This window comes from Myotis myotis, unplaced genomic scaffold (genome assembly GCF_014108235.1).
Source record: "Myotis myotis isolate mMyoMyo1 unplaced genomic scaffold, mMyoMyo1.p scaffold_m19_p_19, whole genome shotgun sequence".
Classification (NCBI taxonomy): Eukaryota; Metazoa; Chordata; class Mammalia; order Chiroptera; family Vespertilionidae; genus Myotis; species Myotis myotis.
The window spans coordinates 6,872,099-6,896,895 of record NW_023416323.1 but is presented as its reverse complement, the minus strand read 5'-3'; the positions used below and the strand labels follow the sequence as shown (position 1 = coordinate 6,896,895).

The following is a 24,797-nucleotide window of genomic DNA, read 5'->3' as shown; positions in this document are numbered from 1 at the left end:
TGCACCAGGCCTCTAGAATATATAGATGTAGGCAAACTACACTGTGCCCCTGATGTTATCATGGGTTCAATACTATATTGTGGCAAAGTCTCCATGATGGAGTGAGGCATAAAGTACTCCCAGATCATGGGTAGGGAGTGTTTTTTTTCCTTTCAGATCTTGACATAGCTCACTCCCTCACTTCTCACTTTATGTTTTGCTCAAATGTAACTTTCTGGCCTCGTTCAGTGCAGCCCCCTCCTACACTCTGCTGTCACCTCACATTTGTGCTTTCATTTTCTGTACCTGATGTAATATACAGTGAGTGCTTACCCCTCCCCTACTCTCCTCTAGTAAAAAGGCCCAGGAAGCCCTGGCTGGTGTGACCAGGGGTTGGAGAGTCCTCCCCTGTGAAAGGTCACTGGTTCAATTCCTGGTTAGAACATATGCCCAGGTTTTGGGTTCTCTTCCCAGTTGGGACACGTGCAGGAAGCCAACGATCAATATTTCACTCTCACATTGATGTCTTTCTCTCTCCCTCTCCTTCTTCTCTGTAAAGATCAATACAATAAAGTAGTGTTTTATTAAAAAGCTCCAACAAGTTTTGTTTTATGGGATTTCTTTTCAATGCTCTGTTCCTGGCACCTTGATCAGTGCCTGAAACAAAGTTGGGGCTGGGTAATACTTGATGAATGAATGAAGGCATTTGTCACACTGACAGGATCCCTTGAAGCCCTTGGCTACAGCCGGATTCCCTAGCAGAGACTCCTATCCCTGGGTCCCTCTGTGTCTGGACAATTAAAGATGTTTGTTTGTCAAGCTCCTCTTCTCCCCTTCATTCATAGCCCCTGGTGGGGGAAGGAGGGAAGAGCTGATCTCTTAACTGTGGGCTGCTTTGTGTTGCCCACTCTCCAATACACACTCCCCCGTCCCAGTACCCCCACCCCTCCCACCACTCCCCCCCCACCCCCACCCGCATTCCCCAGCAGCCTTCTCCCTTTGTCTTCTCTCCTCCCTTGACAGCCTCCTTCTCAGAAGGGGCAACAGCCCTGGAGGTGCTTTCCTCCTCCTCTCCCTGCACCGGGGTGTCCTGCAGAAAGGTAAGCCCTCTTTGTGGGGCTGAGGCTGCCCTTATCCTGAGATTCCTCTTGGGACCTCACCTCCTGTAGGTGAGCCTGAGTGTGTGTCACTTTCTGTTTCCACTCCAGCTGCTCACCTGGCTCAAGGCCCCGCCCTGCACGGGCTTCCCCAGCCTGGGGCCTCCCCTAGTGGCAGGTGTGTTTTCATTTTTCCTTCATCAGCTGGGATTGCACGCCTGTGCAGGCTAAAAGCTGCACCATGGAGCTCAGTGAGGAATTGCATCGCTGCCTAACTGGAAGTTCGGGCACACAGACCGAGCAGCGGGCTGAGACCTGGAAGAGGAGACTGAGGCCAGAGACACCACACAAGGCTGAGTGAGACCCAGGAGACAAACTCTGAGAGGACACTTGGGTCCCCACTTGGAATAGAGACCAGAGACCAGAGACCAGGATGAAGCTGGGTGAGCCTCCACATCATTGTCCACGACCCTCACTCGCCACAGCCCCCACCCACAGCCCCTGACACTCTGTCCCCTCATCTGCCCATCCTTCCCTAACACAGACTTGGCTGTGTGTTGTGCGCTGGTGCTGATGCTGATGACCACGGTGCTGACCAGCACAGGAGCAGTTCCCGTCACCACGCCCCTCCCGACCCCCCTGGGTGCAAGGGGCTGCAACATGGCCCAGTTCAAGTCTCTGCCCCCACAAGAGATGAAGGCCTTCAGAAGGGTCAAGGATGCCTTGGTGAGTCTTCCTCCCTCTCCCCTGCCTCCCCTCCCCACCCACATGCTGTGGGCAACCCTCCACCCTTCCCTCTGTGGGTCACAGCCCCATTTGGCTCAAGGTGGGCCTGTTCCCTTCCTTCCCGGGGCTAACCTGCACCCTTCGCACATGGTCTACCTCCTGCTCTTGCTTTGGGGGCTGACTCTTGCTCTTCTGCACTGGAGATGCCTCTACCATCCTTTAGGACATTAGCCCCCTGCTCCTGTTGCTAGCCATCCTCCAAGCCCACTGCGGGGTCAACCTCCAGCCCCCCAGCTGTGGCTGACCTCTGCCCTTGCTCTCCAGGAAGAGTCCCTCCTGCAGAGGAACCGGAGCTGCGGCTCCCGCCCACTCCCCAGGACCCGGGACCTGAGGCAGCTGCAGGTGAGTTGGGAGACTCAGGCCCAGCCCTGCCCTCACCCGGCCCCGCTCCTCTGGCTTCTTAGGTGGCCCCTTCACCTTCTCCTTCTCACTGTTCTCTGTGTCTTTGCCCTCCCCAGCAGTCCCCCTGACCTCTTCTCCTCACCTGCTCACATTGACCTTCCCTCTCTCCTGTCTCCTGCCCTCACCTGTTCCTTCCTCCGGCCTCCTCATCTATTCTCGCTCACCTGTCTGTCTCCCTGCTCAGGTGTGGGAGCGCCCTGTAGCCTTGGAGGCTGAGCTGGCCCTGACACTGAAGGTCCTGGAGACCGTGGCTAACTCGACCCTGGGGGACCTCCTGGACCAGCCCCTTCACACACTGCGCCACATCCACTCCAAACTTCAGGCCTGTGTGAGTGCTCTGGGCTCCCAGGCCACGTCTGTGGGCTCTGACCACCTGTATGTCCCCATGTGTCTGAGACCCTGGTCACTCACCACCCTCCTTTGCCCACAGGTCCCAGCTCAGTCCACAGCAGGCCCCAGGCCCCAGGGCCACCTCCGCCAATGGCTGCGCCGCCTCCAGGAGGCTGAGAAGAAGGTGAGTGACTGGGGCAGGACCAGTTTCTGGGGACAACTTGGGGCCCAGGTGATGAACAGCCACTGACCTGTCCATTCCTCTCCACAGGAATCCCGTGGCTGCCTTGAAGCCTCTGTCGCATCCAACCTCTTCCGCCTCCTTGTCCGTGACCTGAGATGTGTTGCTGATGGAGACCTGTGTGTGTGACCCTCAGGCCCACCTGCCTCCTGTCCCAGCATCTTGGGTTTTATTTATGCATCCCGCACTTTTCTTAATTTATTGCCACCCAACCACTATTTATGTATTTATGTGTGTGAATTGTCAAACTCAGACCCGATAAAATATTTATTTTTCTACTTTTTGTAAGAATTGTTCATAAATGATAAGAAAACGATGTTTCCTGTGCTGTGGGGCTGTGGGTATGATTGTGCGGATTAGTTTTCTCCCGCCGCCATAACAAGGTTTCCCAAAATTAGCATCTTCAGACCACACAAGTTTAGTATCTCACAGCTCCATACATGAGAGCTCTGGGTGGCCAGCCTCTTTCTCTGCCAGGGGTCTCATAGGGCTGAAGTCCAAGTGTGGCTGCTGGGATTCTGCTAGGGAGGCCTTGGGAGGAAGGGTCCACCTCCAAACTCAGTCAAGCTATTGGCAGAATTCTCTTCCCTGCTGTGGTAACACTGAGGTTCCCGTTCCCAGTGGCAGAAAGCGTCAGTCCATCCGCAGCTCCTGCCAGCCTCTCACTGGTCCTCGCACATGGGCCTACATCTCAGAGCCTGCAGCCACGGGTCACATCCTTCTCACGCCTGGAATCCCTCTGACTGCTCCTTCCACCACATTTCTGTTCTGCCTCCAGCTGGAGCAAGTTCTCTGCTTTTAAGGACTCGGTGTTTAGACGGGGCTCACAGGGATAATCCAGGACAACCTCCCTCTTTTCACATCTATAAAGCTCAGTTACCTCTGCGAGGTCCTTTTGCCAGGTCACATAAGAGATTCATGGTTCCAGGGTTTGGGCTGGGCGTTGGGGCCACTATTCTCCCACCACAGAACGTGAGTGATTGTGTGGGTGTGTGGTTTCTTCGTGGGTATGTGAGTGGATCACTTAGATGCCTTCTGTTGTATGTAAATCACATGAAATAAAAGTGCCTTATAACAACACTCATCATTGCACGTGATGAGAAGTGTAGACATCAGGGTCCATTTAGAGCTACATTATTTAACCTGCTCCACAGGCCACATGGAGCTCAGCACTGAAATGTCGCTAGTGCAGGTTGAGCTGTGCTCTACGTATAAAATAGAGCCTGGAATTGGAATAGATTTTATTTTTTAAAAAATGTTTAGATGGTGCCTGCCAAGTTTCTCCTCTGTAAAAATACTATTTTTCTCTTTATAATAAATATGTGGAGGACTTTGACACTTTGCAAATACCTGTTAGTTTTCAAACTGCAACCCATTCATTTTAGCGTCCATTGATGGTGTCAAAGGGTCTCAGACAGAGGGGGATATACGGGTGCTCAGAGCCCAAAGCCTGAATGTTTATATTATGTCAGTTATCAAATAACTTCATCCTTCTTCTTGCATTATTCATTGGCATTCTACTCTTAGGAAGAGCTGTGCTCCCCTCCGTCATGCATGTATTTGCTAATTGATTTATAACAGCATGGACTACTGAATTCTTATTTCATTCAGTGCATTATAATTCTTTGCTATAACTTCAGTTGATGCTCGAACTGTCCTCAATTAGGCCAATGGGAACCCTTTCAAGATGGCTCCTAAGCCCTTTCCGTGTGTCCCCTCATCCTTTGAGCACCTCCTTGCTTTCTGGAATAAGATGTTGCAGGCTCACCTTGTACTGTCCCTGCCTCAGCTCTGTAACCAGCCTTTTCTTCAAGGAGCTCTGGTTCCTCTTCGTGGAGACAGTATTAAAAAATCGTGATCTGGGTGCTAGGAGGGCTGATTGCTACAGGAATATTGTTGCTTCTACCCACTCTCTATGGACAAAGCTAGGAAATAGATGGATGTACTGAATTTTTATCCACTGTTAAAAAGTAAAATCTCACTAATAATACGTTTCATGTTGATTGTACATGTTGAAACAATAATATTTTGAATATATTGGGTCAAATAAAATATATGTAAAAGTAATTTCACACATTTCTCTTCACTTATGAAATGTGGCTGCTAGAAAATGTTAAATGACACACGTGGCTCACATAATATTTGGATTTGAACAGTGCTGCCCTAGAGGACAGGCTGCCATAGTGGGTCCAGGCTCTTTATCTCTGGCTGGTGCTCCATCCTCAGTGTATTAGTACTGTCTCCCCTCATGACCGCAATGGGGACGCCACAGCTCCAGTCACCACAATCATGTGACCGCCCACAAAGCCGGAGTGGCAGAGACTCCAGCCAGCGCTCTCTGTGCCTCTTCTCCTCTTCTTCCTTCACTTGGAGGACCCCGGACTTGAAGTGGTCACTTTGCCTTCAGTGTCTGGGACATGTGCAGTGGCTACAGAGTCCTGTGTTGAGAGCTTTCTTTTTTCTTTCAGGACATTGAATTTGATCCTGTTTCTCTGGGGTTCCCTCCATGATGGGCTCTCTCCTCTCAATTTCCGACTGATCTCGCAGCCCCAGCTCTGGTGTCTGATAACCTGAGTCAATGACTGGTTTTCTGCTTGAGTTCACCTTGTCCCTTGCTACATGGACAGAGGCCTGTGCCCACAGAAAAAGCCATAAACTTAGTCTCACACCATGGTTTGCTCTTTGAAAGATGGAATTCCCTCCTGTTTCTGCCTGCTTCTGGTCGCTCTCCAGTGCCTTCAAATAGTTGTGTTTCCAAACCCGTTTGCCCAGAGTTTGTCACTATTATCAATGGGGGGTTAGCCAGCGCCCTCGCACTGTCCCTGCCTCACCTGCCTCTGTGTCCTGCTCACCCTCAGGCGAGTGATTGTCACTAGGGGTCTCTCCCCCGGTCGCAGTTCAATGTCAGTGGGGTGGGTGTCAGTGGGGGCTCACTCCATAGCTGCCTGTCTCCTGGGAGCAGAGCCGGGCTGTTGCTTCTCCATGTGACTCAGACTTTTCACAGCACCACAGTCCTTGAGCAGATGAACGTCTTACATGGGGCTGGCGGCCCCCAGAGCAGTGTTTAAGGGTCCAGAAGTGAAATCTGACGGCTGGTTAATGGCTATGCCCGGAACTGACACAGTGTTCTATTGGTCCAAGGCGTCTTGGCCATTCCCAAATTCAAGGGGATGGTGAAAATACGACTTCCTCTGGATGGTGGAGTGGCAGTCACATTGCAGCAGAGCATGTGGGAGGGAGGTATTGCTGTGACCATCACTGAGAAATACAATTTGGGCCCAATAGACTCCCGGATGTCTCCTAAATATTCAGTACTCTAAGTGTGGCTGATGTTGCGAGAGGGAATGCGTCTGCCAAGGTCCATGGTTGCCTGGTTCCCAGAGAAATCCCAGATCCTGACACTTGAGGAGCTTTGCTGAATGTCAGTGATGGAGGCCATGCCATCAATGGGTGTCATTCGCCAATGCCCTGAATCCTCTGCCACAGGATGATTCCTCCACACCCAAGACATGCAGGAGCAAGGTCCTGCTCACCAACATGTTCCCCTAAGCACCTCCCAGCCACCCACACACACCCAAAACTGCTCTTCCTGTGGTGGCCACTCTACCGCCACCTGCTGCGCTCGCCCAACCCCGAAGGTGCCCGTGCCACCAGCCCTAGCTTCTTCCCCAGCGCTGCTTACCCAGACCATCTGCTCTTCTTCCATCAGTTCCCTTGTCTCTCTATCCCTGTTTCTGTGCCTTTGTCTCTGTTATTTGTACCTCTGTCTGTCCGCTTGAGGCTCTGTCCTGCCTGGTATCCCTGACTCTGTCTCCTTCTGTGCCATGTGTCTCTAGCTCTTCCTGCATCTCTTGTCACCCGACTCACTCCCTTCTACCTGCTCCCTGTCCCCCCTCCCGCCCCCCCCCCGCTCCTCCCTCCTCCCTCTGCCTATATTCTAAGTGCCTTTTTCTTGGTGCCTCCCTGTCCCTCTGTCTCTGCCTCACCAGAACGCACCTGGTCCCTCTCCCCCAGGACATTCTCAGGGCTCTCCCTGGGCCATGGCTCACTCACCCCTGCCAGACTAGTCTGCCTGGTGGGTGGCACAGCTTCCTGCCCTTCAGAGGGGCCCTGGGGGTAGGGTGCAGGGAGAGGGTGGACAGGAGCAGCTCCAGCAGGCCTGAGGCTCTGTGTATTACCTGCCCATTTCAGGCATCAACATTTATGAGCCAGCGCCCCCTACTGGCCCCACTCGGCAGCCCCTGGAGACGCTGGGTGAGTGCTTGGGGGCTGGTCCCCAGGGGAGGGCACCCGCCACTCTGTGCTTTCTAACCCTTTGCTCCTCCACCTGGCAGGCAACTTCTGTGAGTGGTACATTAGGACTGAGCAGCTCCAGCACAGCTGCAGGTGAGTGGGCAGGCCCCAGGCCTACGATGGATTCCCTCCTCCAGCCTTCCTTGCTGTGGGACCTGGAGAAAATGACTTTGCCTCTCTGGGCCTCAGTTTCTTACTCTGTAAACACAGTTAGTCACCTGCCCAGAGAATGCCCCTAACACACAGCACAGGCTTTGGCCAGGTCTGGCTGACACATAGTAGGTGTTCACAATTAGCAGCTATTATTGTTCCTCTGCTGAGCCCTTCCCCTGGGAGGAGGAGAGTCCCCAGGCCCTGAGAATCTGAGCCCCGCTTCTGGGCAGCGGGTGAGATGGTGTAACTCAGGGGCTCAGAGTCACCCTGAACCTGAGCTTCTTTGCTGCTTGACATTGGGTGAAAGGACAGAACAGGACTGATAGCTGAGTCCCTAACCCCTCTTCCAAGAAAAAGTCGCAGAATGTATCAGTTACTCAGCCTGCCCTTATCTCGGCCAATGGGAAAGTGGGGGAAACTAGCCCAAGGCCAAAAGTATGCTAGCCACCCCCCTGTCTTTGTGTAACCATACCCTAGCTGCACCCTGCCCTTGCATCACTAGCCCCCGGCCCTCACTCAACCAACCGGAATCGGCCAAATCAGTGGTCAGAGTGTGCCCCCACCCCCCAACCCCAAGCCCTATAAATTCTTTGTTCTCTTGGAACTCCAGGCTCGCTCTCTCTCGCACCCTACCGCTGCGTCGGTAGGGGAGGCAGAAGGACCAAGCCCCAGGCTTGAATAAAGACTCTATGCTTTTGCATCGGACTCAGTGCCCCTAGTGATGTCCTTTGGGGGATCTTGAAATCTGGGCATAACATTTGGGGGCTCATACGGGACCCCCAAGACTCACGAGGGACCCCTATCCCGAGAGTCTGACTGACCGCGGTAAGTGTCTGTGTGTTGTCTGTTGTGTTCTGTGTGTTCTGTCCTGTGTGAGCTCACTTCTGAAATCTGTAGTGTCCGAAACAGTCTAGGTGGACGCACTGGGGTACCATGGGTGGGAGGAGTAGGGGGATGCCCCGATCCTCCATCTGGAGGGGTGCAGAAACCTCTCAATCTGAGACGAGGCAGGTTGCTCCCGCCAGTTGGCACATGGCCATCGTCTAATCTGTAGTTTTGCTTCCGCGGAGTCAGAAGGTTGTTTTGGTTTTGCTTCCATAGAGTTGGAAGACTGTATTTGTCTGTGTTTGTGTTTTTTTTTTTCTGTTTTCTGTGGACTTACTGGATGGACGTTATGGGACAGACTCAAACTACTCCTTTAAGCATTATGGTTTTTTTAAGTCAAGGGCTGGGCCAAACTTGCTTGCCAGCCTCAGGTGTGGTTTTCCAGAACCGCTGGGAACTTGGGACCTTGAAGCTTACTGAATTCAAATGATAAAAAACATGTCTTGCATTTTTGAAGTTTATTCTTAAAAATGTTACTGATTGAGAAGTGCTGAATATTTGACTTGCCAGCTAAAGTTTAAGGTTCGGATTGAATTGGGAAAAACTGTGTGTTGTGGTAGCTAAATGCCTTTGTTGAATGAATGTCTGGTGAAAGTGTATGAGTGTGGAAGGAGGGGGCCTGCCCTCTCCTCTCCTTTGTGTGGCTCCATGACTTCGGTCAGGTAGGCATCTGAGTGAGGATCTGTGAAAACAGGTCACCCCCTCCCTTGTCTGTCTCTGGTCACCGATCATCATGGGGTTGGGACAAAATTTGTTTGTGTGGGACTAGCCAATTTACTACAGAGAAGGGGGACTGGATACAGCTCCAGCCTGGGCTAATCTAAGAAAGTGTAAATATGGGGTGTTCGCCTTAGCTGCTCATTACTGGTCTGTGTGAAATGAAAGCTACTTTAATTTATTTTGCATTTCTGTTAATTCATCTGGCTGAATGTTTGGACTAGACCCACGGTGGGCTGCAAGAATCTCTAGCAGTTCTCAGAGTCTTTTGCTCACCATTACAGAAGGAATCAGCCCACTTCGCTAAGAAAAATTTCTATCAGTTGCTCTTACCTGGGTTGTAAATCGCTGTAATTCCAAGATTGCTTAGTTCTGAGATTGCTTATAAAAGAGCAAGAAAGAAGTCTTTTCAAGTTAACTGTTTTCTTTTTTAAAAAAATATATATTTTATTGATTTCTTACAGAGAGGAAGGGAGAGAGAGAGAGAGTTAGAAACATCGATGAGAGAGAAACATCGAATAGCCACCTCCTGCACATCTCCCACTGGGGATGTGCCCGTAACCCAGGCACATGCCCTTGAACGGAATCGAACCTAGGACCCTTCAGTCCGCAGGCCGATGCTCTATCCACTAAGCCAAACCGGCCTCAGCAAGTTAACTGTTTTCTTAGCAAATTAACAAGGTAGAAAATTTCAAAGAACTTGTTACTTATGGTTTTCTTATCTCTTTGGTAGCAATTATGTATTAGAATCCTCATAGAGGACATAACCTGGTCTTTCCCTTCCTCCCTCATCCTGATTCTGAAAGCATCTGTCACTGGATTTCAGATGGTCTCCAGGCTTTCTGTCTGCAAGAAATCTCCCTATGCACCCGTTATCTTTCCAGGCCGCCTAAGAGTCATATTACCCCACAGGTCAGACCCCAGCCTCCAGGAAGGAGGGTTGCTATAGGAGCAGTCTGTGGTTTTCTTCAAAACTCCTACTGTTTAAAAGGAGACACACAACTGGGCTGTGAGAAGGGGCGCGGGGGTGTTGGCAGTTATGCTACTGGCTGCAAACCTAACAGGTCTTATCAATGAACTTCAAGGTCACAAAAAGTAACTGTAAGCACAGTCTTTCTCTGCCCTGGTTTATTCTTTTTAACCCTCCAATGCTGAATCAGACCGATACCTGTTCTTAGTTTTGTCACAAAAGGTCTAGATATATCTTAAGAGTAAAAGTACATTTAAAATGTGTTCATAAATATTAATCTAAAATTGCTGAATGTTCACTTTTGGTAATCATTAAAGGATTAAGGTTTCTAAGAATAAAAAAAAAATTCTAATACGTTAAAAAAACCAACTAAACTCCCAGGAGAAAAGTGGAGGAGGAACAAAGCTAAAATCCTCAGCCGCCCTGGTGATTTAGAACTGTTTTGCTAGGCAAACTCAGCCCCTGGGAGCCAGGTCAAAGAAGGAGGGGCTGTTGCCAGCGGTGTAGCTAAGGGCGCTGGGTGCATGTAGAGGGCCGCCTGGGAGGCACCTAGGCATTTTCTTATAATTATTGTCAGCTGAACTCAGAGCATAGGCAGAGCCACACCCTGGGAACACGCTTCCCCAATAAGGCTGGACATGTTAATCAGGCAGGGGTGGAACTAGATATGTAAATCTAGGCCTTTAAAATAAACCTGCTGTGTGGCTCAGCCCGCTTTTTGCCGCCTCTCCATTGGAGAGGATGGCGCCCACCTGGCCCCAGCTTAAAATCTATTTCTGCGTCTTGGTCTTTCTTTAATTTCTTAATCCCCAGCTCCTCCATTCAGCAAATGGACTGTTTCCTTTTCCATGCGGGACATGGAAAAGAGAGAAACAGCCCCCCACAGGTGCACCCACTGTGCTTTGGGCAGTGCTGGTTATGGCATCGCCCCTGGCGCCCCGACGACGGGACCATCCGAGCCGAGAGAATAAGGACCTCTGGGAGGCACGGGGGCACCGCAAGGCCCAGAAGCCCCTGGTAGAGAAGAAGCGGCACGCGTGGATCAACGAGAGCCTACAGGAGCTGCAGCAGCTGCTGGCGGGCACCGAGGTGAGGCTGGCGGGCCGGTGCCCAGGGGTTGCTGAGCGGGTGGACGGGGGTCAGGGCATTGCCTGGCCTCACCTCCCTCCCCCCCCTGGCGCCTCCTAAGCTGGAGAACACCGAGGTGCGCGTGCTGTGGGGCAGGGCTTGCGGGCACGAGCAGCTGCAGGCAGAAGCCAGCGAGCGCTTCGCTGCCATCTATATCCAGTGAACCCCCTGCTTGAGTCCATACCACTGCAAAAGGGCAGCAGCTTCCAGGATTTGCTGGGGGACGTTCTGGCTGGGCCCCTGGGAGACCCTAGGCGGAGCAGCTGGCTCAGAGGAGGGGCTGATATCCCCTTCTAGTGCACACCCTTGAAAGAGACCTGGTTGCTGCTCTGCCACAAAGGGAACTGGTAAAAAGGCCAAAAAAAAAAAAAAAAAAAAAAAAAGCAGGGCCCTAAGGGTTAACAAAAAGGCACTCTTCCTGGACCTGGGAGCCATCAGGACTTTGAAATTCTCCAAGAGAGGAGGAGCCTGACTCAGAGACTGGCCGAAACCTCGTTGGGTTAGGAGAACTGGAGGCTGCATGTTGAACTTGTAGACTACAGTTTGCTGGGCAGATGTCCGAGCCCAGTTGTGTAGAGGTTAGCTGCCTCTGTGCAGCAAACAACTTTCTCCTGTGCCAGAATGCATTTTATAGAGATTGTTCAGACTTTGTTGGCAGCTAGAGAGGAGAAGAATGACCGCCACACACAATCCCTAACTGTGGCTTGCAGAGAACTGAGCAAGATGACTCCCCTGCTACATTCCCAGGTGCTGGTTGCAGCCAAGAGCGTGGTTCACCCTGTATGGCATTAGAGCAATGCCCTACGTGATGGACTTGGCTGATGCCTTCTTCTCATGGACATGGCTCCAGAGAGTCAAGGACAATTTTGTTTTGTGTAGGAAGGGTCAACAGTGAACTTTAGTTGCCCTCCCTCGAAGGTATTTGTATAGCCCTACCATGCGTCACGTTTGGTAGCATGAGATTTGGCTCCTGAAGCGGCCATGCTGCCAATATTATGTTTCATTGTATTAATATGTTGTATTAACCTTTGATTCTCTTGCAGGTTTGAATGTAGCTGTAGCTGCCGAGAGGGAAGGTGCCCAACTGGGCAAAGAAGAATACCCATCAGGTTTTGGTCTCTATTGAGAAACAGCTAACAGTTGGCAGCCTGTATACTGTCTTGCAGGCCTGCGTGACCATGCCCATGTCAGGAGTGGTACAAACCTCGGCTGTAGAGAGCTGGGAAAGGCCTATTTGGAATGGAAGGTCTGAGGCATGGTTGTGCATTTTTGAAGGACATGGAGGGAAGGTTTAAAGGCTGGTTTAAAAGTATGAAATTTAGAAAGGTTGTGTATGTGATAAGAAGGAGAAGAGAAACATTGAAAGGAAATTAATCAAATGGTACAGGCCAGTAAGCCAGAGAGAGTAAATAATTTACATTCTGCCTCCCTAAACAGAGGGTAAATAGTTATGCCAAAGTACTTAGGGAGGACTGATAAAAGAAATCCAACAGTTACTGTTTTGTTATAACTCTGAAAAGTCCATGAAAAAGGACTGACAAGAAGAATCAGAAGATCTTAGAGCAGATCAGTATGTTTTTCTCCTTATATAATTCCTCCGAAATCTGGCAATGCTAAATAAGTCATGGCAATACATTCCTTTGCATGAAATCAATAAGACCGAAAAGCAGCAAGGGAAAGAAACTCAGTTACCTACAAGGGAATACCCATACGACTGTCAGCTGATTTCTCAACAGAAACTTTGCAGGCCAGAAGGGAATGGCAAGAAATATTCAAAGTGATGAATACCAAGAATCTACAACCAAGATTACTTTATCCAGCAAAGCTATCATTCAGAATTGAAGGTCAGATAAAGAGCTTCACAGATAAGGAAAAGCTAAAGGAGTTCATCACCACCAAACCAGTATTATATGAAATGCTGAAAGGTATCCTTTAAGAAGAGGAAGAAGAAGAAAAAGGTAAAGATACAAATTATGAACAACAAATACACATCTATTAACAAGTGAATCTAAGAATCAAGTGAATAAATAATCTGGTGATCATAATAGAATCAGGGACATAAAAAGGGAATGGACTGACTATTCTTGGGGGGGAAAGGGGTGTGGGAGATGCTGGAAGAGACTGGACAAAAATCGTGCACCTATGGATGAGGACAGTGGGTGGGGAGTGAGGGCGGAGGGTGGGGCGGGAACTGGGAGGAGGGGAGTTATGGGGGGGAAAAAGAGGAACAAATGTAATAATCTGAACAATAAAGATTTAATTTAAAAAAAAAAAGAAATCAATAAGACCGGTTTTCAATAGTGATTTTATTAACCGGAAACTTTGACTGGAATATCATGTTTTAAAGAAACCTGTCTGAGCTCTGAAGACTTGGAGCCAATAAAAGTGGCACAGGAAAAGCCTGGTATCCTGCTGGGGAGCCCTGAAGATGGCTGGCGCTGGAGCATCAGGCCCAAGCCCTACCATCACTGGCGGTTGGTAAGAGTAGAAGGGGAACAATAAGGATGCATCTGCATCCCTGCGGAACCCCCACTCACTCTGGGCCGCAACGAGTAGGAGGGCTACTGAGATGGGCTTAAAGCCTAGAGCATGGGCTCAGGTGGAGTTGCTACAGGTGAGGGATTCACCTAACTCAAATACTGCAGGCAGACCTGATGGCAGCTGGATGGCTTGGCTTCCTGGCCCTACGGGGCACATTAAGATTCAATCATGAAATTCCAGCAAAGGTAGTCAGTTACCATTCTTGTTGTGTTTATGCAAACATCAGGCCAAATTGAATACAGTAGATAAATTAATCTTGATTTGGCTTTTTGATAGCCATAGAGGAATTTTTAAGAAGAAAAATCCTATTTCAATAGAAATTGTTAAAACTAAAATGGTTTCTTTCCCTTCCACCGGACCATTTGTTATAATTTGTCTCTGCCAGGTCACAAGCCCAGCTCCTTCTGGGCTTGTGGGACCTCGCGGGACCCCTTGTAATCCTCCTAATGCTGTTGACTTTCGGCCCTTGCATTATTAACAGACTAGTCTGATTTGTCAAAAAGCGCATAGGGGTGGTCCAGTTGATGGTTTTGCAAGCCCAGTACAGGCCTCTAGCGACGGAAGGTAAAATAGAAATGCAGTCCATCTCATGATTGAGCCGGAAGTTCCAAGACAAGAGGGGAATGAAAGGACAGAATAGGACTGATAGCTGGGTCCCTAACCCCTCTTCCAAGAAAAAGCCGCAGAATGTATCAGTTACTCAGCCTGCCCTTATCTCGGCCAATGGGAAAGTGGGGGAAACTAGCCCAAGGCCAAAAGTATGCTAGCCACCCCCCTGTCTTTGTGTAACCATACCCTAGCTGCACCCTGCCCTTGCATCACTAGCCCCCGGCCCTCACTCAACCAACCGGAATCAGCCAAATCAGTGGACAGAGTGTGCCCCCACCCCCCAACCCCAAGCCCTATAAATTCTTTGTTCTCTTGGAACTCCAGGCTCGCTCTCTCTCACACCCTATCGCTGCGTCAGTAGGGGAGGCAGAAGGACCAAGCCCCGGGCTTGAATAAAGACTCTATGCTTTTGCATCGGACTTGGTGCTCCCTAGTGATGTCCTTTGGGGATCTTGAAATCTGGGCATAACATGGGTAAATCACTTCCCTTCTTGAGCCTCGGTTTCCCCACTGCAACACAGGGTTCAGAATGCATCGCCTGCCAAGAGGGTGATGGGAACCGAGACTATAAGGTGCCCAGTGAGGGCCCAGCGCCCATACCGGGGTCCCCTGGATATGAGGGTGCTGTGATCAGGTTTCCTGCTCCCTGGGGTCAGGCTGACCTGGGAGATGCCCAAGAATGCCAGCAGGTCCCAGAGCCCGCCTCCCCTGTGCCCTCTCTCACAGCTGGACGGTGAAGCATCAGTGTGTGGATCTGCTGGCCGAGGGTCTGTGGGAGGAGCTTCTTGATGACGAGCAGCCAGACATTACTGTCATGAACTGGTACGTGCCTCCCCCCACCAGGGTGCACACAGGGGCTCAACAAAGCACAACCCCACCCCGCCCTCCCCTTTGGTCTGAGCCTCCCACCAGGACTCTCCTGTCCCTGCAGGACCCAGCCCTGCCCACCTCTGTGGCCCCTTCTCTCGGACACCTTCAGGATTTGAAATGTGCCAGGACCAAGGCTGTTCTTCCCTCTTCAGATGCTTGTCTTTCTCAGGACAATTTGTCCTTTTCCTTCAGGAGTCAGTTACACATGGCTCCACCGGGAAGCCTTCCCTGACCAGCCCCCATGCTGGTCCTGACTATTCCTGCTGGTCACTGCCTCCCCGCTGGGCTATGACTCCCAAGGGGGGAGGGCAGGAGTCTGTCTTGGTCACTGCTGTGTTGCCAGCACCAGCCAGCCCAGGGGCACGGGGAGGGGGGCGGGGAGTGTCAGTGAGTGATGCTAAATGGTGATTGGGGCAAGACATTGGGGTGGGGATGTTGGGTCTGAGGTGGCAGCTGAAGGCCTTCCCCCCACCCCCAGGTTTGAGGACAGCCGGCTGGACGTGTGTGTCTATGAGTTGCACGTCTGGCTGCTGGCAGCTGACCGACACACCATCATTGCTCAGCACCATGTGGTCCCCCGGACCTCTGGGAGGGGCCCTCCTGGCCGCTGGGTCCAGGTGAGACTCCCTGCCCCAGCTGCCAACCCAGACCCGTCCCAAGACCTCACAGAGGGAGGAGGAGGGAGAGCCGAGCCCATAGGTCCCTAATAAGGACTTCTTTCTGACCCGCTGCTGCCACAGGTGTCCCACGTATTCCGCCAGTATGGCCCTGGTGTGCGTTTTGTCCACTTCCTGCACAAGACAAAGAACCGCATGGAGGCTGGAGGGCTGCGGCGAACAAGGGTGACTGACTCCTCCGTGTCTGTGCAGTTCAGGGAGTGACTGGCTGTTTTGACCCCTTGTCTCATCCTGAGTGTCTGACTTCATCGCCCCCCCCACCCCCCCGGCCCCAGAACGTCTGAATCTTTGGCATTTCCCCTGCACTCTTGGGGCTCCAGGAGGGCAGGGACCATGTCTTCCCGAGGCAGTGCTCGACAGATAGTAGGTGCTCAATAAACCCTTGTTGACTAAACCAGTAAACACCTGTGCCCAAGGATTCTGAGTATTATGCCATCTTTGCTCCATAGAACTTCGCTGAGCTCCCAGCCCACTCACAAACCCTCTGCTCTGTGATCCTCCAGCACCTCATACCTCCTCCACCTCCGACGCCTCCCTTGACCTCTGATCTCTTCACATACCCCCACCTTATGATCTCTTAGCATCTCCACCTACCTCTTTCCCCCACATTTCTTAGCTCTCAGAATCTTCCCGAATTCTCCTCCTCCATCCAACCCCAAGTTGTCCTTCCCCGTGAGCTGTCCCCATATCTTTCCTTCCCCAACACCCACAATTCTCTTCTTTAGCTTCTCCTAGGAGCCCCCAAACCCAGGTATCCATCAAGGGCCCCATCCCTGGGGGTGGGGGTGAGTATAAGTTGCAAAGTCACATTTGCAGCAATATGCAAATTTGCAATAAAGTGTCTTCCATGTGTAAGGGAGGGGAGGGTTGAAGGATTGAACAGCCCATAAGTCCTAGGCTCTGGCCAGATCTCACAACAGACCCTGGCCTGGCCTAGGCTGGTCCTTGAAGGCCTCCTGCTGTCTCATGCATGAATCCTGAGACTGGAGGTCCCTGGCAGGCCAGAGCAGCTGGGATCACTCAGGGAAGGGCTGTGCACCAAAAGGTCTGGGAAGCATGTCAATGTCTAATTATCAGCAGCGGTGCCATTGCATGCCACACATGCTTCCTGTGGGCGTGTGTCTTTGTGCACACCTAAATCCATGTCAGAATCTATGGGTGCATCCCCAATCACAGCACTGCCCCAGGTAGGGCTGATCCTGGCATGACCACCCTGCTGTCTCCCCATCCTGGGTGGTCTTGGGTCCCAAGCACAAGCAGATGGCAGACAGGGGCAACTTCATAAGGACTGTATTGCAGGGAAGGCATGGTGGGAAGGGGGCAGGGAGAAAGCTCTCTTGTTTGGGACTTGGGGCCCTCAGCTGGCCCCAGGGACAAGGCTGGGTGAGGGGCTCCTCATTCTGTAGGGGCTGGAGATGAGGGGCCTCGGAGGCATCAGTAGCACCTGCAACAGAATAAAAACTTATCACCAGGAAGTGCCACGGGCTCAAAGATCTATGGCTTGGGGAGCTCTAGAGCCTGAGATAAGGGTGGGATGGGCTGGGCTGCGCTTCCACTTCAGGAGCAGGGGGCTCCTGGAGCTCTTGGGGGGCGGGTGTGGTGGTTTTGGAGGCTACTATGGCTAGACTTAGGGTCCCAAGTCCATGAGTTTGCATATGTGAGTGCAGGGTGGGCTCAGGGCTCCAAATGCTCCAGAACCTTCCCAAGGATGCTGGGACTGGGTCCTGGTCTTGAGGCCGTCCTAGAGGGTGTGAGTGGTTAGGGAGCATAAGGGCCAGACAGGGTGTCCCCAGATATGAGTCTGGGGTCTTGAGGTCTGGGTCAGATGTAGAGTCTGGGAAGCCAGAGGGAGCCCTGAGTTCTGACAATTTGGGGAGAGGGAAGAACTGGCTTTGGTTCTGGGACTCCAGGGTGAGGGGGTCAATGGCTCCACATTCCAAGCTAGACTGGGCAGCTCAGGAGTTAGTGGCCCTCCCTGGACAGTGTAGCTGTGGGTAGGCAGGTGGGGGTTCAGGAAGGTTGTGGGGGGGCTCCCTAAATGGAGGGGGTTTGCGTCACTTCTGAGTGTGAGAATCCCAGAACTGGTCTGAGAGATCCAAGGGGCATGGGCTTGGGGGAGGGATGCGGGTGAGAAGGGGCCTCCAGGATGGGTCTAGGGATTCCCAATTTGGGTCAGGGACTCAGGGGTCTGGGCAAACTGAAGGTGGGGGTGGTGGTGGTGCTGGGTTCTGTCCTGTGGAAGCGGATGTGCGCACTGGCACGGGGATAGGAGGGCACCTGCAGTAGATGGAGGCGATGGCGTTGGACCAGTGGCCCAAGATGCCCCTGCGGTACTCTTCAAGGCGCGGGTAGACACCAGCGGTGAACTTGTGAGACTTGCCACCCTTGCCTCTTCGGGACCACACCGTGAGCTCACAGCGGGGGGCCACCACGAGTGAGGAGATGACGTTCCTCCAGTCAGAGGGCAGGAAGGGCAGGTCGGTGCCCGGCTCTATGGACAGCTCCGCACCTTGGCAGCAGTTCTCATAATATGGGTCACTCTTGTCATAGACCTTGGCGCACGTCCGTGTCCCATCGGGGTTCTTCAGGTCAGCAGCTGCCGGGCAGGCGCCTCGGACACCGGGGATGGCCACCAGGGCCAGTGCCAGCAGCAGTGGGCACAGCGGGGCCATGGTGACGCTGCAGGGCTGAGCCCCTGCGTGCTTTTATGCTCCTGCCCCGTGGGAAGGGACAGCTGTGAGATTAGGACTCTGCGGGGGAGGCGGAGGGGGAGCCCTTCCTGGGCCTGGTCGCAAACCCACAAAGAGAAATGCAGGATGGACATATTTTTATGAAACGTAGCAGTTTATGTCTATACACAGGACTTGAGGGTCGGTCACTGCAGCACAGAGGGGAACAGGGTTAATAGGTTGGGCAGGAAGAGCTCTTCCAAACTGACCAGGAATGAAACACCCCCCCTCACCCCACCTCCTTCAACAGGAGAGGCTGAGGGAGGGGGAAGAGGAGGGGGGCTGGGCCTTCAGGCGGGGCAGGTCTCAAGACCTTGGGAAAGTAGAAGCTGGAGATGGGTCGGGGGAAGAAGCGCGGGTGGGGGGAGGGTGGGGGGGGGGTGCAGGCGGAGGGACAGAGAAGAGCGCCTTCACTCAGGAGTGGGAGATCTTCCTGACCAAGTTCAGAAGCCAGAACCTGTGAAATAGGAGATAGGCCTATTGTGTAACACTTAAAGCCATTACAGCCCGGCCAGTGTGACTCAGTGGTTGAGCGTGGGCCTATGAACCAGGAGGTCACAGTGAAACGGAATTTTTGGACTGGAACATGAGGTGTTCCCCTGAGCAGGATGGTGTCTGTTAGGTTTGATCGAGCAATTGAATTGATACCCTTCCTCCAGGAACTGGCTTTTCAGGTCATTTCACTATGGCCATTCCCTTTGACCACATTCCATTATCTCCCCTCAGGGTATGCATAAAGAAGTCTCTGCCCAGAAAAAAGCCTGCCAAACGTCCTTTCAAAGCCGCTGATTCCCGTCACTGGGTGCTGGAGCCATCCAGATTCAGCCACCTGGTGTGTGGATGGTGGAATAAATTCATAATCCCTCACCATTCTGGCCTGTGTGTTCCTCCTCAGGCTGGAGAGGAAACTGGTCTTGCAAGGCGTGTCAGGCCATAAAAACTGTGAACAATATACTGCCCTGGGGGTGGGGAGAGGCAGTTATCGCTGGCCCCAGGACAGATCATCGGATATGGCCTGGAGACCCCTAACAGCTGGGGGCCTTCCTGTAAGCCCATGAAAGGGGGCGGAACCACATCTGCAAGACAAAGACCCCAGAAAGTTATAAAAAGTGAAGCCCTCTGCGTGTTTCTTCGCTCTGATTTGGAAATTATTCCCGGAGTCCACTAGTGTTAATAAACGGGGTCCCTCCCTTTCTCTAGGAAGCGTGCTTGGTATTCCTTTGGTCTTCTGTAACATATGGTTCCCTGAACCAGGAAGCTAACCGCATTTGGCTCTTGCCTCTGGTGAGTGGACGAGGTTTGGGGCCCCAGGGCGCGGGACAGGCCTCCGGAAGGCGTGCATTGCTGATTTTAGCAGAATTGAACTGGGGGGAATTCCAGGCGCTCCCAGACCTCAGCCCAGGACCCAGTCAGCATCTGGAGAAAGTGGACGGACACCTCTTGACCTGTCGACAGAATCTGTAAGGTAGGGGCCCCAGTCAGTTAGGCTCATTCCAAGTGAGTGGAAGGGGAAGCTTGATCACCTCCCTGGAAGTCATAGGACTTTGTCAGGTAGATCAGGAACCAGGACTCTGGAGGTGAGTGAATTCAGATTCAATTAAGGAATTGTGGGTTCACTCTTCTGTTTGTTAGTGTGTGGGACTAGCCAATTTGCTACCAAGCAGGGGGGCTGGACGCAGCCTTAACTCCTCCGGTAGGTACTCACCGAGAAGTCAGTTGAGAATTCTGGTCTGGGGCGTGGGTGCTGGGAGTGCCCTCATGCTCATCTGGGGAGTTGGGCATTTTCTGCTCAGAAAATGTTGGGCATTTTCTGGGCTAGCCTGAGAGAGTGTGAGTACGAATGTTTGTCTTCACATAATTATCTGCTGATTAACTGGTCTGTGTGAAAGCGAAAGCTACTCTGATTTTCTGTTAGTTCATCTGGTTAAAATGTTTGATTTGCTGAAGGCTGAACCCGTGATGGTCTATAAAAGTCTCAAGCAGTGCTGTTGAGTTAGTTTTCTCAGAGACGTTTGCTCTCTATCACGGGAGGAATCAGTCCACTTAGTAAAAATTTCTGTCTATGTTTGTGTACTAGGGACTTTGGTTTGCTCTGTGATTTTGCTGTGTTAGGTTGAAATTTTGGAATTCTGGGGTAGATTTAAAGGTATTTGTGGCTTTTCTTGTCTGACTGGGACTTTCAGGGGCAGGGCTCACAGCTCTGCAGGGCAGAGAGATTTTATGGGCCCTGCCCCCTGCCTGTGCTGAATTAAGGATCTTTTCTTTCAGGAGACCCTCCAGGCTTTTAGTAAAATTTCCCTGTACCCTTGTCATCCTCTGCCTTTTTTTCCAGGCCGACTAAGAGTCATTTTCCTACACAGGTCAGACCCCAGCCTCAGGAGGGAGGGCTACTACAGTGATGGCCTGTAGTTTTCTCTGAAGCTCCCGCTGTTTCTATTTCTCCCCTCTGTAGGAATTGTCTTCCTCTAACTCACAATAGGAAATAATACAGGCCAGTGTCATTTGGCTTGCTGGTTAAAAGAAGACAACGGGCCCTGGAGTCTGTAAAAGTGGCCGGGAATGAAGCTGGTCAAATGTACTGAAAGGGTTCGGTACCTGTTGCTGCTGGCAGAGGAAGGGCTGATATCCCCTTCCAGTGCACTCCCTTGGGAGAGGCCTGATCACTGCTCTGCCACAGGGGACGGGGACGAAGGCAGGGGCCTGGTACCCAACCCACTGCCACAGGAGTGCTTTGTAATATGCAAGGCTGTTTCTAACTGCAACTCTGGCTGTTTTGGACTGGCAGCTTATGGCAGGACCCTGTAACTAGTAAACAGGGTTAACAAAAGGACAAAGGAAAGGAGCTCTCCCTGGACCCGGAGGGAGCCTTCAGGACTTTGAGATTCTCCAAGAGAGAAGTCTGACTGAGGGACTGGCTGAGACCCCATTCGGTTGGGAGGACCAGAGGCTGAACTTGTAGACTGCAGTTTGCTAGGCAGAGGTCCAAGCCCAGTTGTATAAGGGTTAAGCTACCTGTGTACAGCAAAGCAACTTTCTCCCGTGTCAGAATACATTTTGGGGAATTGGACAGACTGTGTTTGTGGCTGGAAAGAGGAATCAGCCGCCACGCACAGCCCTGACAGTGGCCTGCAGAAAACTGTATAATAGACTTAGAAGATGCCTGAGTCTTCATGGACATGGCTCCAGAGAGACAAGGATGTTGTGACCCTTACTATTCTAATTGCTAGATTGTCTCTGCCAGGTCACAAGCCCACCTCCACAGAGGCAAGAGGGAACCGGACCACAGACGAAGAGGCCTGGAAGGCTGCCCTGGAAACCAGTGGGGCCTCTACAGATTCTGGTGGGTAAAGGCTGAAATCCATAACTAATTTTTACTCAAGTTCTTACAGGCTTTACAGTCTATCCAGAAAGCAATCCAGAAGCACATCGGAGATGTTCTGCCTTCCAAACTGGTGACTCTGTTTGGGTAAAGACCACCCAAGGACTGACTCCTACCTGGAGGGGACCACATACCATCATCCTGACCACCCCACCACTTTCAAGGTTGCAGAACTGAACACCTGGATACCAGAAACACCCCTGCGGATTCATTGCTCCACAAGGCTAAAAGAAGCTTGTGGGACAAGGAGGGTGGGGGGAATGAGGAGGAAACTGGTCTTGCAAGACATGTCAGGCCATAAAAACTGTGAACAATGCACTGCCCTGGGATGGGAGGAGGGGGGTCGTTATCGCTGGCCCCAGGACAGATCATCGGATATGGCCTGGAGACCCCCAACAGCTGGGGGCCTTCCTGTAAGCCCATGAAAGGGGGAAGAACCATATCTGCAAGACAAAGACCCCAGAAAGTTATAAAAAGTGAAGCCTTCTGCGTGTTTCTTCGCTCTGATTTGGAAATTATTCCCGGAGTCCACTAGTGTTAATAAACGGGGTCCCTCCCTTTCTCTAGGAAGCATGCTTGGTATTTCTTTGGTCTTCTGTAACAAGGTGACCTAACAGTTTCCAGGCCCTTTGTCCCACGGAGTTGTAGAATGCATCCACAGACAAATGGACTCCCATGGGGGAAGAGGAAGAGTCCCACAGAACGGGCTCCCACATGGGAAGGAGGAAGAGTCCCATAGAATTCCTGTTTCCAAGGTTTGTAAAGGCTACAAGTCCCTGTGTCCTGATATCCCTTCTGATTGGTCAATATTCCCTTTTGAATTGGTTACTATAGTAACTCCAGAGACCCTCTTCCCTCATTGTCCTATTCCTTCTGGGCTTTCTTCATCCTTTATTTTGTAAATATAGAACTTTTGGCTACTCCCAGTTCCCTTATGTAAATATAACTGTTGCCACTCCCTTGTGTTATGAAAATGTACCTTCTGGCAGTTCCCTTGTCTTGTGGAAATGTAACTTCTCCCAGTCTGTAGCCCTGTGTGTTTTTTCCATGGACCCCCAATTCTAAAAATTCCCTAAACCTGCCTATATTCCCTATTTTTTAAAATAGATTTCATTGATTATTTCACCAGAGGAAGGGAGAGGGATAGTTAGAAACATGATGAGAGAGAAACATTGATCAGCTGCCTCCTGCATACCCCTTGACTGGAATTGAGCCCGGGAACCTTCAGTCTGCAGGACGACGCTCTATTCACTGAGCCAAAGCAGCCATGGCTAAAGTTCCTATTTCAACAGTTGGATTCCAGGTCAGGGCCCATGCCCAGGTGCAGGGGGGGCCTGCAGAAGCCTATCAATGATTCACTCTCAACACTTATGTTTCTATCTTCTCTCTCCCTTCCTGTCTGAAATCAACAGAAATATCTATTTTTTTTAAGTATTTTTTTTTTTATTTTAGAGAGGAAGGGAGAGAGAGAGAGAGAGAAACATCAATGATGAGAGCGAATCATTGATCTGCAGCTGCCTCTTGCACACCTCCAACTGGGGATCAAGCCTGCAACCTGGGTATGTGCCCTTGACCGGAACCGAACCCAGGCCCTTAAGTCCGCAGGCCAATGCTCTATCCACTGAGCTAAACCAGCTAGGGAAGAAATATCTATTTTTTAAATGAAAACTATTGCAAGGCCCCCTAGTGAGTGTGGCTCACTTGGTTGGGGCTGGTCCAGTGCAGGGAAAGGTGCTGGTTCCATTCCCTGACAGGGCACATGTGGGGGAGAGGGGAGGAAACTATGGGGTTGTAGGTGCAATTCCTTGTAGGGGGCATGCAGGAGGCAGCCAATCTATATTTGCTCTCACTTCTATGTTTCTCTTTCTCTCTCACTTTCCCTTCTCTCTCTAGAAAATCAATTTAAAAACACACACACACACACACACAATACATTGCAAGGCAATGTGCAAAGGCTTGGGGAAAATAGCTAGAAAGGTAAAGAGTGCTTACAAACTGACAAGATATCAAACAGCCCCCTTAACCCCTAGAAGGGAAGGGAAAGCAGAGAGGCTGCCACCCCACTACCACTTCCTAGGAGTTGGATTTCCCACGAGGTTGGAGATCTTGATCTATAAAATAAATAGGATCTATCGAATTGTATACAAATTTAGCAGCAAACAAACAAACAAACAAAACCAAAAGTGTAATGCAAGAGAAAAGAGACAATTCTTGTAATACACAATGAGTGCTTACAATCAGCACATTTCGCTGAAATTAGCTTATTGGCCTTTTGTGTAGAAAGGGGAATTTTGGCCAGGAAGGATGATCCCCTCACACTCCTGGAACCAGCGCGTGGCCTCCTGTTTGCGGACTTGTGTTTGGCCCCAGTGTAGCCTGTCCTTGTTTCTGGCCTGCGATGCTGAAACCTGGCCTACCCAGCACCTTATAAGCCAAAGGAAAACGCAGGGAGCAAGACAGGAAGGGCAGGGAGCCTGGGATCTCAGGATGGGACAGGGCCCCGGGCCCTGGGAGCCTGGCCCAGGCCCTTCAGAGGCTCTTTGACATTCCTGGTCTCCTGCCAGAGAAGTACAGGGTCAAGGGTGGGTGAGCTGCTCAGACAGACAATAGCACAAGTCTGTGGTTCTGTGGGTGAGTGCAAGTCTGGGCCTCAGTTTCCTCATCTGTAAAATGGTAATAATTCTTCCTACACTATAGGGCTGTTGTGAGGACTTTAAGGGATAATGGGAAGTTCAAGAGTAAAAGGACAGCCTGGCACCAAATCCCAGCTCCTCCACGAGTTCTGCACATGCTTCCACCTTGGGCCTCATGGAGACAATGGTGGTACCCACCTCAGAGCGCTGGTGCAAGGAGTAAGGGGACCGATCCGCATAACAGCACTTACAGTGGGGCCCACTAAGTGCCATAGGAGCATGTGGCATCGTCATTATCATGACAGCCTGGCACCCAATAAGGTCTCAGTAAATGTAACCAGCGCAACACAACACCTACAGCGATTTGCTATCATCCAG

General features: G+C 51.3%; 3 protein-coding genes and 1 pseudogene across 3 annotated transcripts; 3 read left to right on the top strand and 1 right to left on the bottom strand.

Moving 5' to 3' along the window:
• The first annotated feature begins 1,368 nt into the window (after window positions 1-1,368).
• On the top strand, window positions 1,369-2,964 carry LOC118674668 (interferon lambda-3-like). Its single transcript, XM_036346724.1, has 6 exons — window positions 1,369-1,519; window positions 1,621-1,802; window positions 2,127-2,204; window positions 2,449-2,592; window positions 2,695-2,778; window positions 2,866-2,964. The coding sequence occupies exons 1-6, from the start codon at window positions 1,510-1,512 to the stop codon at window positions 2,962-2,964; spliced, it is 597 nt and encodes a 198-aa protein (XP_036202617.1). The 5' UTR covers window positions 1,369-1,509.
• Window positions 2,965-7,159: 4,195 nt separating this feature from the next.
• Window positions 7,160-16,232, top strand: LOC118674716 (F-box only protein 50-like; the record flags this gene model as incomplete). Its single annotated transcript, XM_036346768.1, has 4 exons — window positions 7,160-7,221; window positions 14,858-14,953; window positions 15,480-15,618; window positions 15,742-16,232. Coding segments are annotated over 4 exons (438 nt in total), but the record flags the coding sequence as incomplete, so codon positions are not given.
• Window positions 10,652-11,278, top strand: LOC118674686 (annotated as a pseudogene).
• A 1,626-nt stretch (window positions 16,233-17,858) lies between the features above and the next one.
• LOC118674715 (syncollin-like) lies at window positions 17,859-18,350 on the bottom strand. The gene has a single exon (XM_036346767.1). It carries the CDS (start codon window positions 18,348-18,350, stop codon window positions 17,859-17,861), a length of 492 nt encoding a protein of 163 aa, XP_036202660.1.
• Window positions 18,351-24,797: the final 6,447 nt, after the last annotated feature.